The sequence below is a fragment of the Bombina bombina genome, unplaced genomic scaffold (assembly GCF_027579735.1).
Source record: "Bombina bombina isolate aBomBom1 unplaced genomic scaffold, aBomBom1.pri scaffold_928, whole genome shotgun sequence".
NCBI lineage: Eukaryota > Metazoa > Chordata > Amphibia > Anura > Bombinatoridae > Bombina > Bombina bombina.
In genome coordinates, this window is record NW_026511133.1 from 42,501 (window position 1) to 62,279 (window position 19,779).

Consider the following 19,779-nt stretch of genomic DNA (forward strand, 5'->3'; position numbering starts at 1 on the left):
AGGATCACCCAAGCAGAGCTGCTATATAGCTCCTCCCCTCTACGTCACACCCAGTCATTCGACCAAGAACCAAACGAGAAAGGAGAAACTATAGGGTGCAGTGGTGACTGGAGTATAATTTAAAAATTTAGACCTGCCATAAAAAACAGGGCGGGCCGTGGACTGACTACACTACAGGAGAAAGGAATTTATCAGGTAAGCATAAATTATGTTTTCTCCTGTTAAGTGTAGTCAGTCCACGGGTCATCATTACTTCTGGGATACCAATACCAAAGCTAAAGTACACGGATGACGGGAGGGACAGGCAGGATCTTTATACGGAAGGGACCACTCCCTGAAGAACCTTTCTCCCAAAAACAGCCTCCGAAGAAGCAAAAGTGTCAAATTTGTAAAATTTGTAAAAAGTATGAAGAGAAGACCAAGTTGCAGCCTTGCAAATCTGTTCAACAGAGGCCTCGTTCTTAAAGGCCCAAGTGGAAGCCACAGCTCTAGTGGAATGAGCTGTAATTCTTTCAGGAGGCTGCTGTCCAGCAGTCTCATAGGCTAAACGTATTATGCTACGAAGCCAAAAAGAGAGAGAGGTAGCAGAAGCTTTTTGACCTCTCCTCTGTCCAGAATAAACGACAAACAGGGAAGAAGTTTGGCGAAAATCTTTAGTTGCCTGTAAATAAAATTTCAGGGCACGGACTACGTCTAGATTATGCAGAAGTCGTTCCTTCTTTGAAGAAGGATTCGGACACAATGATGGCACAACAATCTCCTGATTGATATTCTTGTTAGTGACAACCTTAGGTAAGAACCCAGGTTTAGTACGCAGAACTACCTTATCTGAATGAAAAATCAGATACGGAGAATCACAATGTAAGGCTGATAACTCAGAGACTCTACGAGCCGAGGAAATAGCCATTAAAAACAGAACTTTCCAAGATAACAGCTTGATATCAATGGAATGAAGGGGTTCAAACGGAACACCCTGTAAAACGTTAAGAACTAAATTTAAGCTCCATGGTGGAGCAACAGTTTTAAACACAGGCTTAATCCTGGCCAAAGCCTGGCAAAAAGCCTGAACGTCTGGAACTTCTGACAGACGCTTGTGTAAAAGAATGGACAGAGCTGAGATCTGTCCCTTTAGGGAACTAGCAGATAAACCCTTTTCTAAACCTTCTTGTAGAAAAGACAATATCCTAGGAATCCTAACTTTACTCCATGAGTAATTCTTGGATTCGCACCAATGTAAGTATTTACGCCATATTTTATGGTAAATCTTTCTGGTAACAGGCTTCCTAGCCTGTATTAAGGTATCAATAACTGACTCCGAAAAACCACGCTTTGATAAAATCAAGCGTTCAATTTCCAAGCAGTCAGCTTCAGAGAAATTAGATTTTGATGTTTGAAAGGACCCTGAATTAGAAGGTCCTGTCTCAGAGGCAGAGACCAAGGTGGACAGGATGACATGTCCACTAGATCTGCATACCAGGTCCTGCGTGGCCACGCAGGCGCTATCAGAATCATCGATGCTCTCTCCTGTTTGATCCTGGCAATCAATCGAGGAAGCATCGGGAAGGGTGGAAACACATAGGCCATCCCGAAGGTCCAAGGTGCTGTCAAAGCATCTACCAGGACTGCTCCCGGGTCCCTGGACCTGGACCCGTAACAAGGAAGCTTGGCGTTCTGGTGAGACGCCATGAGATCTATCTCTGGTTTGCCCCAAAGTCGAAGTGTTTGGGCAAAGATCTCCGGATGAAGTTCCCACTCCCCCGGATGAAAAGTCTGACGACTTAGGAAATCCGCCTCCCAGTTCTCCACTCCAGGAATGTGGATCGCTGACAGGTGGCAAGAGTGAGACTCTGCCCAGCGAATTATCTTTGATACTTCCATCATCGCTAGGGAGCTTCTTGTCCCTCCTTGATGGTTGATGTAAGCTACAGTCGTGATGTTGTCCGACTGAAACCTGATGAACCCCCGAGTTGTTAACTGAGGCCAAGCCAGAAGGGCATTGAGAACTGCTCTCAATTCCAGAATGTTTATTGGAAGGAGACTCTCCTCCTGAGTCCATGATCCCTGAGCCTTCAGGGAATTCCAGACAGCGCCCCAACCTAGAAGGCTGGCGTCTGTTGTTACAATTGTCCAATCTGGTCTGCTGAATGGCATCCCCCTGGACAGATGTGGCCGAGAAAGCCACCATAGAAGAGAATTTCTGGTCTCTTGATCCAGATTCAGAGTAGGGGACAAATCTGAGTAATCCCCATTCCACTGACTTAGCATGCACAATTGCAGCGGTCTGAGATGTAGGCGTGCAAAGGGTACTATGTCCATTGCCGCTACCATTAAGCCGATTACCTCCATGCATTGAGCCACTGACGGGTGTTGAATGGAATGAAGGACACGGCAAGCATTTTGAAGCTTTGTTAACCTGTCTTCTGTCAGGTAAATCTTCATTTCTACAGAATCTATAAGAGTCCCCAAGAAGGGAACCCTTGTGAGTGGTAAGAGAGAACTCTTCTCTACGTTCACCTTCCACCCATGCGACCTTAGAAATGCCAGTACTAACTCTGTATGAGACTTGGCAGTTTGAAAGCTTGACGCTTGTATCAGAATGTCGTCTAGGTACGGAGCCACCGAAATTCCTCGCGGCCTTAGCACCGCCAGAAGAGAGCCCAGAACCTTTGTGAAGATTCTTGGAGCCGTAGCCAACCCGAATGGAAGAGCTACAAACTGGTAATGCCTGTCTAGGAAGGCAAACCTTAGATACCGGTAATGATCTTTGTGAATCGGTATATGAAGGTAGGCATCCTTTAAATCCACAGTGGTCATGTACTGACCCTTTTGGATCATGGGTAAGATTGTCCGAATAGTTTCCATTTTGAACGATGGAACTCTTAGGAATTTGTTTAGGATCTTTAAATCCAAGATTGGTCTGAAGGTTCCTTCTTTCTTGGGAACCACAAACAGATTTGAGTAAAACCCTTGTCCGTGTTCCGACCGCGGAACCGGATGGATCACTCCCATTAGTGAAAGATCTTGTACACAGCGTAGAAACGCCTCTTTCTTTATCTGGTTTGTTGACAACCTTGAAAGATGAAATCTCCCTTTTGGGGGAGAGGCTTTGAAGTCCAGAAGATATCCCTGAGATATGATCTCTAACGCCCAGGGGTCCTGGACATCTCTTGCCCAAGCCTGGGCGAAGAGAGAGAGTCTGCCCCCCACTAGATCCGTTCCCGGATCGGGGGCCCTCACTTCATGCTGTCTTAGGGGCAGCAGCAGGTTTTCTGGCCTGCTTGCCCTTGTTCCAGGATTGGTTAGGTTTCCAGCCTTGTCTGTATCGAGCAACAGCTCCTTCCTGTTTTGGTGCAGAGGAAGTTGATGCTGCTCCTGCCTTGAAGTTACAAAAGGCACGAAAATTAGACTGTCTAGCCCTAGGTTTGGCTCTGTCTTGAGGCAGGGCATGGCCTTTACCTCCTGTAATGTCAGCGATAATTTCCTTCAAACCGGGCCCGAATAAGGTCTGCCCTTTGAAAGGTATGTTAAGTAATTTAGATTTAGAAGTAACATCAGCTGACCAGGATTTTAGCCATAGCGCTCTGCGTGCCTGAATGGCGAATCCGGAATTCTTAGCCGTAAGTTTAGTTAAGTGTACTACGGCATCAGAAATAAATGAATTAGCTAGCTTAAGGGTTTTAAGCTTGTGTGTAATCTCATCTAATGGAGCTGATTCAAGGGTCTCTTCCAGAGACTCAAACCAAAATGCAGCTGCAGCCGTGACAGGCGCAATGCATGCAAGGGGTTGCAATATAAAACCTTGTTGAACAAACATTTTCTTAAGGTAACCCTCTAATTTTTTATCAATTGGATCTGAAAAGGCGCAGCTATCCTCCACCGGGATATTGGTACGCTTAGCTAAAGTAGAAACTGCTCCCTCCACCTTAGGGACCGTTTGCCATAAGTCCCGTGTGGTGGCGTCTATTGGAAACATCTTTCTGAATATAGGAGGGGGTGAGAAAGGCACACCGGGTCTTTCCCACTCCTTAGTAACAATTTCAGTAAGTCTCTTAGGTATTGGAAAAACGTCAGTACTCGACGGTACCGCAAAATATTTATCCAACCTACACATCTTCTCTGGTATTGCAACTGTGTTACAATCATTCAGAGCCGCTAAGACCTCCCCTAGTAATACACGGAGGTTTTCCAGCTTAAACTTAAAATTTGAAATGTCTGAATCCAGTTTATTTGGATCAGACCCGTCACCCGCAGAATGAAGCTCTCCGTCCTCATGTTCTGCAAATTGTGACGCAGTATCTGACATGGCCCTAATATTATCAGCGCACTCTGTTCTCACCCCAGAGTGATCTCGCTTACCTCTAAGTTCTGGTAATTTAGACAAAACTTCAGTCATAACATTAGCCATGTCCTGTAGTGTGATTTGTAATGGCCGCCCTGAAGTACTCGGCGTTACAATATCACGCACCTCCCGAGCGGGAGATGCAGGTACTGACACGTGAGGCAAGTTAGTCGGCATAACTTCCCCCTCGTTGTTTGGTGAATGATGTTCAATTTGTACAGAATGACTCTTATTCAAAGTAGCATCAATGCAATTAGTACATAAATTTCTATTGGGCTCCACCTTGGCTTTTGCACATATAGCACAGAGATATTCCTCTGAGTCAGACATGTTTAACAAACTAGCAATTAAACTAGCAAGCTTGGAAATACTTTTCAACTCAATTTACAAGTAATATGAAAAACGCACTGTGCCTTTAAGAAGCACAGAAAAAAATTATGACAGTTTAATAATAAGGAACCGGAAAAATTATAACAATCAGATTTTTCCCAGTAAAGGCATAAATTTAGCAAAGGATTGCCCCCATTAGCAATGGATAACTAACCCTTAATAGCAGAAAAAAATGTACAAATTATAAACGTCTTTTATCACAGTCAAAGCACAATCTCACAGGTCTGCTGTGAGTGATTACCTCCCTCAAAATAATTTTTGAAGACCCTTGAGCTCTGTAGAGACGATCCGGATCATGCAGGAAGAGAAAAAGACTTTTGACTGAATTTTTGATGCGTAGCAAAAGCGCCAAAATAGGCCCCTCCCCCTCACCCACAGCAGTGAGGGAAGTTCAGTAAACTGTCTCAAATTAAAAGAAACGACAGCCAAGTGGAAAAACAGTGCCCAAAAACAATTTTTCACCCAGTACCTCAGATATTTAAACAATTTAGCATGCCAGCAAAAACGTTTAAAATCAAATATCATGAAATGTCATTAAACAGCCTGTTGCTAGACGTTCCCACTGCAATTAAGGCTAAAGATTATATGCATATAGTATTACCCAGAGAAGTTCCATTCCCCAGAATACTGAAGTGTACACATATATACATAAACAGCCTGATACCAGTTGCTACTACTGCATTTAAGGCTGAACTTACATTATATCGGTATTGGCAGTATTTTCTCAGTCAATTCCATTCCTCAGAAAATAATATACTGCAACATACCTCTTTCCAGGTGAACCTGCCCGCTGTCCCCTGATCTGAAGTTTACCTCACTCCTCAGAATGGCCGAGAACAGCAAAATGAATTTTAGCTACGCCGGCTAAAATCATCCAAAAACTCAGGTAGATTCTTCTTCAAATTTTACCTGAGAAGGAACAACACACTCCGGTGCTGTTTTAAAATAACAAACTTTTGATTGAAGATATAAAAACTAAGTATAATCACCACAGTCCTCTCACACATCCTATCTATTAGTTGGGTGCAAGAGAATGACTGGGTGTGACGTAGAGGGGAGGAGCTATATAGCAGCTCTGCTTGGGTGAACCTCTTGCACTTCTTGTTGGGGAGGAGTTAATATCCCAGAAGTAATGATGACCCGTGGACTGACTACACTTAACAGGAGAAATAAAAAACACCTGCCTTAAAATGACAGGGCGGGCCGTGGACTGGATACACCACAAGAGAAATAAATTTATCAGGTAAGCATAAATTTTGTTTTCTCTTGTAAGGTGTATCCAGTCCACGGATCATCCATTACTTGTGGGATACCAATACCAAAGTTATAGGGCACGGATGAAGGGAGGGACAAGGCAGGCGCTTAAGCGGAAGGCACCACTGCCTGTAAGACCTTTCTCCCAAAAATAGCCTCAGAAGAAGCAAAAGTATCAAATTTGTAGAATTTAGAAAAAGTATGAAGCGAAGACCAAGTTGCCGCCTTACAAATCTGTTCAACAGAAGCCTCATTCTTAAAAGCCCATGTGGAAGCTACCGCTCTAGTAGAATGAGCTGTAATTCTTTCAGGAGGCTGCTGGCCAGCAGTCTCATAAGCTAAGCGGATTATACTTCTTAGCCAAAAAGATAGAGAAGTTGCCGAAGCCTTTTGGCCTCTCCTCTGTCCAGAGTAGACAACAAACAATGCAGATGTTTGACGAAAATCTTTAGTAGCTTGTAAATAAAACTTTAAAGCGCGAACCACGTCAAGATTGTGTAATAGACGTTCCTTCTTTGAAGAAGGATTAGGACACAGTGACGGAACAACAATCTCCTGATTGATATTTTTATTAGATACCACCTTAGGCAGAAAACCAGGTTTGGTACGTAACACTACCTTATCTGCATGGAAAATGAGATAAGGGGAATCACATTGTAAAGCAGATAACTCCGAAACTCTTCGAGCCGAGGTGATAGCTACTAAAAACAGAACTTTCCAAGATAAGAGCTTAATATCTATGGAATGCAAAGGTTCAAACGGAACCCCTTGAAGAACTTTAAGAACTAAATTTAAACTCCATGGCGGAGCAACAGGTTTAAACACAGGCTTGATTCTAACCAGAGCCTGACAAAACGCCTGAACATCTGGAACCTCAGCCAGACGTTTGTGCAAAAGAATAGACAGAGCAGAAATCTGTCCCTTTAAGGAACTAGCTGACAAACCCTTCTCCAATCCTTCTTGGAGAAAGGATAATATCCTAGGAATCCTGACTTTACTCCATGAGTAACCCTTTGATTCACACCAATGAAGATATTTACACCATATCTTATGATAGATTTTCCTGGTGACAGGCTTTCGTGCCTGTATTAAAGGTATCAATGACCGACTCGGAGAAACCATGCTTTGATAAAATCAAGCGTTCAATCTCCAAGCAGTCAGACGCAGAGAAATTAGATTTGGATGGTTGAAAGGACCCTGAAGTAGAAGGTCCTGCCTCAGCAGCAGAGTCCATGGTGGACCAGATCTGCATACCAAGTCCTGCGTGGCCACGCAGGTGCTATCAAAATCACCGAAGCTCTCTCCTGCTTGATCTTGGCAATCAGACGAGGGAGCAGAGGAAACGGTGGAAACACATAAGCCAGGTTGAAGGACCAAGGCGCTGCTAGAGCATCTATCAGTGCTGCCTTGGGATCCCTGGACCTGGATCCGTAACAAGGAAGCTTGGCGTTCTGACGAGATGCCATGAGATCCAGTTCTGGTTTGCCCCAAAGTTGAATCAACTGTGCAAATACCTCCGGATGGAGCTCCCACTCCCCCGGGTGAAAAGTCTGTCAACTTAGAAAATCTGCCTCCCAGTTCTCTACTCCTGGGATATGGATAGCTGATAGATGGCAAGAGTGAATCTCTGCCCATAGAATTATCTTTGAAACCTCCAACATTGCTAGGGAACTCCTTGTTCCCCCTTGATGGTTGATGTAAGCTACAGTCGTGATGTTGTCCGACTGAAATCTGATGAACCTGACCGCAGCTAGCTGAGGCCAAGCCTGAAGAGAATTGAATATCGCTCTTAGTTCCAGAATGTTTATCGGAAGGAGTGCCTCCTCCTGAGTCCATGATCCCTGAGCCTTCAGGGAGTTCCAGACTGCACCCCAGCCCAGAAGGCTGGCATCTGTTACTATTGTCCAATCTGGCCTGCGGAAGGTCATACTTTTGGACAGATGGACCCGAGATAGCCACCAGAGAAGAGAATCCCTGGTCTCTTGATCCAGATTTAGTAGAGGGGACAAATCTGTGTAATCCCCATTCCACTGACTGAGCATGCAGAGGTCTGAGATGTAGGCGGGCAAAGGGCACTATGTCCATTGCTGCTACCATTAAGCCGATTACTTCCATACACTGAGCCACTGAAGGGCGAGAAGTAGAATAAAGAACACGGCAGGAATTTAGAAGTTTTGACAACCTGGCCTCTGTCAGGTAAATCTTCATTTCTACAGAATCTATCAGAGTTCCCAGGAAGGAAACTCTTGTGAGAGGGGATAGAGAACTCTTTTCTTCGTTCACTTTCCACCCATGAGACCTCAGGAATGCCAGAAAAATGTCCGTATGGGACTTGGCAATTTGAAAATTCGACGCCTGTATCAGAATGTCGTCTAGGTAAGGGGCTACTGCTATACCCCGCGGCCTTAGGACCGCCAGAAGTGACCCCAGAACCTTCGTAAAGATTCTTGGTGCTGTAGCTAACCCAAAGGGAAGAGCCACAAACTGGTAATGCCTGTCTAGGAAGGCGAACATGAGAAACCAATGATGATCTCTGTGTATCGGAATGTGAAGATAAGCATCCTTTAGGTCCACGGTAGTCATATATTGACCCTCCTAGGTCATAGGTAGGATGGTTCGAATAGTCTCCATCTTGAAGGATGGGACCCTGAGAAATTTGTTTAGGATCTTGAGATCTAAGATTGGTCTGAAGGTTCCCTCTTTCTTGGGAACCACAAATAGATTTGAATAGAAGCCTTGCCCCTGTTCCTCCTTTGGGACTGGGTGGATCACTCCCATAACTAGGAGGTCTTGAACACAATGTAAGAATGCCTCTCTCTTTATCTGGTTTGCAGATAATTGTGAGAGGTGAAATCTTCCTTTTGGGGAAGAAGCTTTGAAGTCCAGAAGATATCCCTGGGACACAATTTCCAACGCCCAGGGATCCTGGACATCTCTTGCCCAAGCCTGGGCGAAGAGAGAAAGTCTGCCCCCTACTAGATCCGTTACTAGATTGGTGGCTGATCTTTCATGCTGTCTTAAAGGCAGCAGCAGGCTTCTTGGCCTGCTTTCCTTTGTTCCAAGCCTGGTTAGGTCTCCAGACCGGCTTGGACTGGGCAAAATTTCCCTCTTGTTTTGTATTAGAGGAAGTTGATGCCACGCCAGTCTTGAAGTTTCGAAAGGCACGAAAATTAGTTTGTTTGGTGCTTAATTTTTTGGACCCATCCTGAGGAAGGGCATGACCTTTTCCTCCAGTAATATCAGAAATGATCTCCTTCAGTCCAGGCCCGAATAGGGTCTGCCCCTTGAAGGGAATGTTGAGAAGCTTAGACTCTGAAGTAACATCAGCTGACCAGGATTTAAGCCATAGCGCCCTACGCGCCTGTATAGCAAAACCTGAGTTCTTAGCCGTTAGTTTGGTTAAATGAACAACAGCGTCAGAAACAAATGAATTGGCTAGCTTAAGAGCTTTAAGCTTGTCAAGTATATCATCCAATGGGGTCTCTACCTGTAAAGCCTCTTCCAGACACTCAAACCAGAAGGCCGCAGCAGCAGTGACAGGGGCAATGCATGCAAGAGGCTGGAGAATAAAACCCTGTTGAATAAACATTTTCTTAAGGTAACCCTCTAACTTTTTATCCATTGGATCTACGAAAGCACAACTGTCCTCGACGGGGATAGTTGTACGCTTAGCTAGGGTAGAGACTGCTCCCTCCACCTTAGGGACCGTTTGCCATAAGTCCTGTGTAGCGGCATCTATGGGAAACATCTTCTTAAAAACAGAAGGGGGAGAGAACGGTACACCTGGTCTATCCCATTCCATAGTAATAATTTCTGAAAACCTCTTAGGTATTGGAAAAACATCAGTGTAAACAGGCACTGCATAGTATTTATCCAATCTACACAATTTCTATGGGACTATAATGGTGTCACAGTCATCCAGAGTAGCTAAAACCTCCCTGAGCAACACGCGGAGGTGTTCAAGCTTAAATTTAAATGTAGACATGTCAGAAAAATCACCCACAGATAGAAGCTCTCCTGCCTCAGCTTCTGCATATTGTGAGGGGATATCAGACATAGCTACTAAAGCGTCAGAGTGCTCTGTATTTTTCCTAGCCCCAGAGCTGTCTCGCTTTCCTTGTAACCCTGGTAGTTTGGACAATACCGCTGTAAGGGTATGATCCATAACTGCCGCCATGTCTTGTAAGGTAAACACTATGGGCGCGCTATATGTACTTGGCGCCTCTTGAGCGGGCGTCCCTTGAGCGGGAGTCATAGGTTCTGACACGTGGGGAGAGTTAGTAGGCATAACTTCCCCCTTGTCAGTTTCCTCTGGTGATAAATCTTTTAAAGCCAGAATATGATCTTTATAACATAGTAAGATCAGTGCATTTGGTACACATTCTAAGAGGGGGTTCCACAATGGCTTCTAAACATAATGAACAAGGAGTTTCCTCTATGTCAGACATGTTTAACAGACTAGTAATGAGACCAGCAAGCTTTGAAAACAATTAATGTAAAAAAGCAGAATATAAAAAACGGTACTGTGCCTTTAAGAGAAAAAAACAAACACAAAAACTGCAAAACAGTGAAAAAAGCAGTTAACTCTATGAAATTTTAACAGTGTATGTATTAGGGTAAAATAGCATTGCACCCACTTGCAAATGGATGATTAACCCCTCAGGCTCAAAAACGAAGCCAAAAAACGGTAAAACCGTTATAACAGTCACAGGCAAACTGCCACAGCTCTACCGTGGCTCCTACCTTCCCATAAAACGACTTTTGTAGGCACAAAAACCCTTTACAGAGGTCCAATATGTCAGGGGACTCCTTCAGGGAAGCTGGATGTCTCAGAGTTGAAAAGTTACTGCGCAACTAGAGCGCGAAAATAGCCCCTCCCACCATGCACTGAAAGTCAGAGGGCCTAAAAAACTACTCCTAGGAGTCAAATAACAGCCATGTGGAAAACTAGGCCCCAAAGCAAGATTTATCACCCTTAGTAAAAAACATTCCTTATAACTCATGTAAACGTTTCACATACTAAGCTATAAGAGCAATTAACATGAAAAACATAATTTATGCTTACCTGATAAATTCCTTTCTTCTGTAGTGTGATCAGTCCACGGGTCATCATTACTTCTGGGACATTACTCCTCCCCAACAGGAAGTGCAAGAGGATTCACCCAGCAGAGCTGCATATAGCTCCTCCCCTCTACGTCACTCCCAGTCATTCGACCAAGGACCAACGACAAAGGAAAAGCCAAGGGTGAAGTGGTGACTGGAGTATAAATTAAAAAATATTTACCTGCCTTAAAAACAGGGTGGGCCGTGGACTGATCACACTACAGAAGAAAGGAATTTATCAGGTAAGCATAAATTATGTTTTCTTCTGTTAAGTGTGATCAGTCCACGGGTCATCATTACTTCTGGGATACCAATACCAAAGCAAAAGTACACGGATGACGGGAGGGATAGGCAGGCTCTTTATACAGAAGGAACCACTGCCTGAAGAACCTTTCTCCCAAAAATAGCCTCCGATGAAGCAAAAGTGTCAAATTTGTAAAATTTGGAAAAAGTATGAAGCGAAGACCAAGTTGCAGCCTTGCAAATCTGTTCAACAGAGGCCTCATTCTTGAAGGCCCAAGTGGAAGCCACAGCTCTAGTAGAATGAGCTGTAATTCTTTCAGGAGGCTGCTGTCCAGCAGTCTCATAAGCTAAACGAATTATGCTACGAAGCCAAAAAGAAAGAGAGGTAGCGGAAGCTTTTTGACCTCTCCTCTGCCCAGAGTAAATGACAAACAGAGAAGACGTTTGTCGAAATTCCTTAGTTGCCTGTAAGTAAAATTTTAGAGCACGGACTACATCCAGGTTGTGCAGTAGACGTTCCTTCTTTGAAGAAGGATTTGGGCATAAAGAAGGAACAACAATCTCTTGATTGATATTCCTGTTAGTAACTACCTTAGGTAAGAACCCAGGTTTAGTACGCAGGACTACCTTATCCGAATGAAAAATCAAATAAGGAGAATCACAATGTAAGGCTGATAATTCAGAGACTCTTCGAGCCGAGGAAATAGCCATTAAAAATAGAACTTTCCAAGATAACAACTTTATATCAATGGAATGAAGGGGTTCAAACGTAACGCCCTGTAAAACATTAAGAACAAGGTTTAAACTCCATGGTGGAGCAACAGTTTTAAACACAGGCTTAATCCTGGCCAAAGCCTGACAAAAAGCCTGGACGTCAGGAACTTCTGACAGACGTTTGTGTAACAGAATGGACAGAGCTGAGATCTGTCCCTTTAATGAACTAGCAGATAAACCCTTTTCTAAACCTTCTTGTAGAAAAGACAATATCCAAGGAATCCTAACCTTACTCCAAGAGTAACCTTTGGATTCACACCAATATAGGTATTTACGCCATATCTTATGGTAAATCTTTCTGGTAACAGGTTTCCTAGCCTGTATTAAGGTATCAATAACTGACTCAGAAAACCCACGTCTTGATGAAATCAAGCGTTCAATTTCCAAGCAGTCAGCTTCAGAGAAGTTAGATTTTGATGTTTGAAGGGACCCTGTATCAGAAGGTCCTGTTTCAGAGGTAGAGACCAAGGTGGACAGGATGACATGTCCACCAGGTCTGCATACCAAGTCCTGCGTGGCCACGCAGGTGCTATTAGAATCACTGATGCTCTCTCTTGTTTGATTCTGGCAATCAATCGAGGAAGTAACGGGAAGGGTGGAAACACGTAAGCCATCCTGAAGTCCCAAGGTGCTGTCAGAGCATCTATCAGGACTGCTCCTGGATCCCTGGATCTGGACCCGTAACGAGGAAGCTTGGCGTTCTGTCGAGACGCCATGAGATCTATCTCTGGTTTGCCCCAACGTCGAAGTATTTGGGCAAAGACCTCCGGATGAAGTTCCCACTCCCCCGGATGAAAAGTCTGACGACTTAAGAAATCCGCCTCCCAGTTCTCCACTCCCGGGATGTGGATTGCTGACAGGTGGCAAGAGTGAGACTCTGCCCAGCGAATTATCTTTGATACTTCCATCATAGCTAGGGAGCTTCTTGTCCCTCCCTGATGGTTGATGTAAGCTACAGTCGTGATGTTGTCCGACTGAAACCTGATGAACCCCCGAGTTGTCAACTGGGGCCAAGCCAGGAGGGCATTGAGAACTGCTCTCAATTCCAGAATGTTTATTGGCAGGAGACTCTCCTCCTGACTCCATTGTCCCTGAGCCTTCAGAGAATTCCAGACGGCACCCCAACCTAGAAGGCTGGCGTCTGTTGTTACAATTGTCCAGTCTGGTCTGCTGAATGGCATCCCCCTGGACAGATGTGGCCGAGAAAGCCACCATAGATGAGAATTTCTGGTCTCTTGATCCAGATTCAGAGAAGGGGATAAGTCTGAGTAATCCCCATTCCACTGACTTAGCATGCACAGTTGCAGTGGTCTGAGGTGTAAGCGTGCAAAGGGTACTATGTCCATTGCCGCTACCATTAAGCCGATTACCTCCATGCATTGAGCCACTGACGGGTGTTGAATGGAATGAAGGGTGCGGCAAGCACTTTGAAGTCTTGTTAGCCTGTCCTCTGTCAGGTAAATCTTCATTTCTACAGAATCTATAAGAGTCCCCAGGAAGGGAACTCTTGTGAGTGGAACAAGTGAACTTTTCTTTTCGTTCACCTTCCATCCATGTGACCTTAGAAATGCCAGCACTAACTCTGTATGAGACTTGGCAGTTTGAAAGCTTGAAGCTTGTATCAGAATGTCGCCTAGGTATGGAGCTACCGAGATTCCCCGCGGTCTTAGTACCGCCAGAAGAGCACCCAGAACCTTTGTGAAGATTCTTGGAGCTGTAGCCAATCCGAATGGAAGAGCCACAAACTGGTAATGCCTGTCTAGGAAGGCAAACCTTAGGTACCGATAATGATCTTTGTGAATCGGTATGTGAAGGTAAGCATCTTTTAAATCTACAGTGGTCATGTACTGACCCTCTTGGATCATAGGTAAAATTGTCCGAATAGTCTCCATCTTGAACGATGGAACTCTTAGGAATTTGTTTAGGATCTTTAAGTCCAGGATTGGTCTGAAAGTTCCCTCTTTTTTGGGAACCACAAACAGATTTGAGTAAAACCCCTGTCCCTGTTCCGATCGTGGAACTGGATGGATTACTCCCATTAACAAGAGCTCTTGTACGCAGCGTAGAAACGCCTCTTTCTTTGTCTGGATTGTTGACAATCTTGACAGATGAAATCTCTCTCTTGGAGGAGAGTATTTGAAGTCCAGAAGGTATCCCTGAGATATTATCTCTAGCGCCCAGGGATCCTGAACATCTCTTGCCCAAGCCTGGGCGAAGAGAGAAAGTCTGCCCCCCACTAGATCCGATCCCGGATCGGGGGCCCTCAATTCATGCTGTTTTAGGGGCAGCAGCAGGTTTCCTAGTCTGCTTGCCCTTGTTCCAGGACTGGTTAGGTTTCCAGCCTTGTCTGTAGCGAGCAACAGCTCCTTCCTGTTTTGGTGCAGAGGAAGTTGATGCTGCTCCTGCTTTGAAATTACGAAAGGAACGAAAATTAGTCTTGGCTTTGGCTTTGTCCTGAGGCAGGGCATGGCCTTTACCTCCTGTAATGTCAGCGATAATCTCTTTCAACCCGGGCCCGAATAAGGTCTGCCCTTTGAAAGGTATATTAAGCAATTTAGACTTAGAAGTAACATCAGCTGACCAGGATTTTAGCCACAGCGCCCTGCGTGCCTGAATGGCGAATCCTGAATTCTTCGCCGTAAGTTTAGTAAGATGTACTACGGCCTCCGAAATGAAAGAATTAGCTAGTTTAAGGACTCTAAGCCTGTCCGTAATGTCGTCCAGAGTAGCTGAACCAATGTTCTCTTCCAGAGACTCAATCCAGAATGCCGCTGCAGCCGTGATCGGCGCAATGCATGCAAGGGGTTGCAATATAAAACCTTGTTGAACAAACATTTTCTTAAGGTAACCCTCTAATTTTTTATCCATTGGATCTGAAAAAGCACAGCTATCCTCCACCGGGATAGTGGTACGCTTAGCTAAGGTAGAAACTGCTCCCTCCACCTTAGGGACCGTTTGCCATAAGTCCCTTGTGGTGGCGTCTATTGGAAACATTTTTCTAAATATCGGAGGGGGTGAGAACGGCACACCGGGTCTATCCCACTCCTTAGTAACAATTTCAGTAAGTCTCTTAGGTATAGGAAAAACCTCAGTACTCGTCGGTACCGCAAAATATTTATCCAACCTACACATTTTCTCTGGTATTGCAACTGTGTTACAATCATTCAGAGCCGCTAACACCTCCCCTAGTAATACACAGAGGTTTTCCAGTTTAAATTTAAAATTTGAAATATCTGAATCCAGTCTGTTTGGATCAGAACCGTCACCCACAGAATGAAGCTCTCCGTCCTCATGTTCTGCCACCTGTGACGCAGTGTCTGACATGGCCCTAATATTATCAGCGCACTCTGTTCTCACCCCAGAGTGATCACGCTTACCTCTTAGCTCTGGTAATTTAGCCCAAACCTCAGTCATAACAGTAGCCATATCCTGTAATGTGATTTGTAATGGCCGCCCAGATGTACTCGGCGCTACAATATCACGCACCTCCCTCTGAGCGGGAGATGTAGGTACTGACACGTGAGGCGAGTTAGTCGGCATAACTCTCCCCTCGTTGTTTGGTGAAATTTGTTCAATTTGTACAGATTGACTTTTATTTAAAGTAGCATCAATACAGTTAGTACATAAATTTCTATTGGGCTCCACTTTGGCATTGCAACAAATGACACAGGTATCATCCTCTGAATCAGACATGTTTAACACACTAGCAAATAAACTTGTAACTTGGAAATACAATTCAATTAGAATAATATTAAAACATACTGTGCCTTTAAGAAGCACAGAAGATCTATGACAGTTGAAAATTAATAAATTGAAACAGTTATAGCCTCAATCCTTGTAAATAACACAACTTTAGCAAAGGTTTAATCCCATTAGCAAAGATAACAAATTCTGAAAGCAGGAAACAAATTACAGAATAAACGTTTTTTATCTCAGTCAAACTATAATTCTCACAGCTCTGCTGAGAGAAATTACCTCCCTCAAAATAAGTTTTGAAGACCCCTGAGCTCTGTAGAGATGAACCGGATCATGCAGGGAATACAATGAGTTGCTGACTGAAATATTTGATGCGTAGTAAAAGCGCCAAAAAACGGCCCCTCCCCCTCACACACAGCAGTGAGGGAGAACAGAAACTGTCAGAAAACAGATTAAGCAACTGCCAAGTGGAAAAATAGTGCCCAAACATTTATTCACTCAGTACCTCAGTAAATGAAAACGATTTTACATTCCAGCAAAAACGTTAAACATAATCTCTAGTTATTAAACAGCTTTATGTATTTCTTACAGTGTAATTCTAGTGAAGTACCATTCCCCAGAATACTGAAGTGTAAAGTATACATACATGACATTATATCGGTATGGCAGGATTTTCTCATCAATTCCATTGTCAGAAAATAAAAACTGCTACATACCTCTATGCAGATTCATCTGCCCGCTGTCCCCTGATCTGAAGTTTACCTCTCCTCAGATGGCCGAGAAACAGCAATATGATCTTAACTACTCCGGCTAAAATCATAACAAAAACTCTGGTAGATTCTTCTTCAAACTCTGCCAGAGAGATAATAACACACTCCGGTGCTATTTTAAAATAACAAACTTTTGATTGAAGATATAAAACTAAGTATAATCACCATAGTCCTCTCACACATCCTATCTAGTCGTTGGGTGCAAGAGAATGACTGGGAGTGACGTAGAGGGGAGGAGCTATATGCAGCTCTGCTGGGTGAATCCTCTTGCACTTCCTGTTGGGGAGGAGTAATGTCCCAGAAGTAATGATGACCCGTGGACTGATCACACTTAACAGAAGAAATTACCTTTTACTGCAAGCATGATGCCAGTCGCTATTAAATCACTGCAATCAGGCTTACCTCTATATATACATCAGGCACTGTCAGCATTTTCTAGACTTATTATCTCTCTAGAAAAAAATATACTGAACATACCTCAAGGCAGTTGATTCTGCAGGCCGTTCTCCCAGCTGAAGTTTTTCCCATACTCTTCAGTTATCTTAGAGGATCTTAGTTACAACCTGCTAAGATCATCAAAAACCTCAGGCAAAACACTTCTTCTAATTTCTGCCTGAGGTAAAAACAGTACAACTCCGGTACCATTTAAAAATAACAAACTTTTGATTGAAGATAAACTACACTAAGTCATCACATCTCTCTAGCTACTTCCCTTGTCGAGAGCTGCAAGAGAATGACTGGGGGTGGCAGTTAGGGGAGGAGCTATATAGACAGCTGTGCTGTGGGTGATCCTCTTGCAGCTTCCTGTTGGGAAGGAGAATATCCCACAAGTAATGGATGATCCGTGGACTGGATACACCTTACAAGAGAAATTGGAGTTACTCAGAAAAGCAGCAAGATGGATCTACCTTTTGGTGTATCAAATATTTAAGCTAGTAAAATCTTCTTTCCAAAGAATTAACATGATTTTAATATTAAAAAGAAGCAACACCAACAAATGTATCATGCACTTAAATTACCTGCACTCAGAGGATACCAGATGGACTGAATGAGGTCCATCCACAGCTGGTGGAGGGGGCGGAGGGGGCTGCTGAGGTCTACTTAAGGTACCATGTCTTAGTGTTCCAGATGATAATCTGTAATCATGTTCAATGATCTGACTGGAGCTGTGATGATGCGAATCTCCTGATCCAACATACGTAGGTGTTGTGGGAGGCTGGTGAAGTGAGTGGTTTGGAGTTGCAGGATAGGAATACTCTGTAACATCGGACACATGAGATCTAAAGATAAAATAAAAAACAAAAATAAATAAAAAAAGGAATTGCTCTGAAACCTTTATTGCAAATGTAACATTAATATGTTAAATTAAAAATGGAGCTTTCAATATGTATTTTAAATAAAAATCACACACTTATTATTTGAGGGACTGGGATTTTTTGTTTAGTGAGGCTATTTTATCATAATTAAAAAAAAAACCCAGAATTTTCTAATATAAAAAAGGAAACAAATCTATTCTTTACAACTTCATATAATTAGTACAGGTAGTAAATAAAAATAAACATGCATAGGTCCTTAAACTCATTACACAAATATAAAAACATATTAAATTAAGCTTTACCCCTAGGGTGACTAATGAATACAAATTAGCAAATTCCTGTAGAGAAACACAGCAAAACAGTTCAACCATAAAATGATGTGCACGCCAGCTGTGCTAAGTGCAAGCCATGCCGGTTTTACATGCTAGTATAAAGTAGTTATTAACTTTCCAGCACCAATGAAAACAGGTCAGGCAGTAAAAACACAGAATTTCAAATGAAAGAAGAAAAAAAGGACCAACCACTCTAAGCAATCGCTCTTTTCAAGATTCTTCTCTGATCCAGTTTCTCTGAGACAATCACAAAAACTATGATAATGCACATTCTTATTCTTCTTCTCTTGATGTTAATTATAAATAAGATATAGCGTTAAAAATTCTCAAACTGAAATAGTATAGTGCGCATAAACTAAGTTGAAAACATCCAGTTACACTTGAAAATCCCAGCTTCTCATGAACTAAAACATGTGCACCCAAACAAGCATTCGTCCTGCACAAATAATCGTCATTTTTACTTTTGTAATAAATGACTTGCTATTTAAAAATACCCTATTGGACCAATCTTTTTATATGTATTAGCTTATCACAAGCTTAAAGTGAATGTAAACTTTCATGAATTAGTGCCCGGTTTTTAAAAATACTATTAAAAACAAAGGCACTTTCATTAATGAAAGTTTACATTGCAGCATATTTTTACAAATACCTTTTTCTTTAGCAAAGTCGGATCGGCGGTCCCCTCCTCTGTACTTACGTCACCAATGACGGAACCGGCTTCCTCCAATCATGGCTTCCCCCACAGAGCGTCCATCTCGTGAGGCCACGCCGTAATTGGAGGAAGCCGGTTTAGTCATTGCTGTGTAATTACAGCTTGAGAAGCGGGCGGGGTATAGCTGATCCAGCTTTGCTGAAGAGAAAGGTAAGTAGTTGTAAAAATACGCTGCAATGTAAACTTTCATGAATGAAAGTGCCCCTGTTTTTAATAGTATTTTCAAAAAACGGGCACCAATTCATGAAAGTTTACATTCACTTTAAACAACACTGCCGTTTTAAATGATGTACTAATGAGGTAGAAATGGTGTCCAAGTTGGTGGTAAGTTTACAATTCCATTCATAAAGCTAATTGTTTAATGGTTACTCATTTTAAAAAATTACTTTGAATGTCTATTCAGCTTGAAATCCCCCACAAAGATTTAAAGTACATATATCAAAGTGAAAAAATTGCAGTGTTATCCAAAAAGGTAAACATATCTAAATTAAATCATAAGATTATTTTAAAATAAAAAAAGTTATAAATTATGTAAGCAAAAGAAAAAAAAATGGATTACATAGATAACCTAAATGCTTAAAAGGATAGAAAGGTCAAAATTGAAATGTGCATGGGTGCATTCTAATTTTAAACAGAAGCATTTTTGCAATATACTTCCATTAACAAAAATGTTTCTAGTACAAGTTTTTCTTATGTACATATATATCTGTGTGTTAATATGTGTATATATACACATATTAACACAAATATATATGTATATAAGCATATACATATATATTTACAGGGAGCACACAGTTCCCGTAGACCGTAATGTAAAAGCACTTTTCAGTGCTGTTTTTTTTTTTTCCTC

The 19,779-nt window shown here is 42.8% G+C and overlaps 1 protein-coding gene across 1 annotated transcript in view; it reads right to left on the reverse strand.

Moving 5' to 3' along the window:
* The window catches only part of LOC128643625 (actin-binding protein WASF3-like), a gene marked incomplete at its 3' end in the record, with an annotated part of 94,579 nt that overhangs the window by 31,504 nt on the left and 43,296 nt on the right, over nucleotides 1-19,779 (reverse strand). Inside the window, exon 6 of the mRNA XM_053696459.1 lies at nucleotides 17,589-17,849. Within this exon, the coding sequence (XP_053552434.1) occupies nucleotides 17,589-17,849 (261 nt within the window). The remainder of the gene's footprint in view (nucleotides 1-17,588; nucleotides 17,850-19,779) is intronic.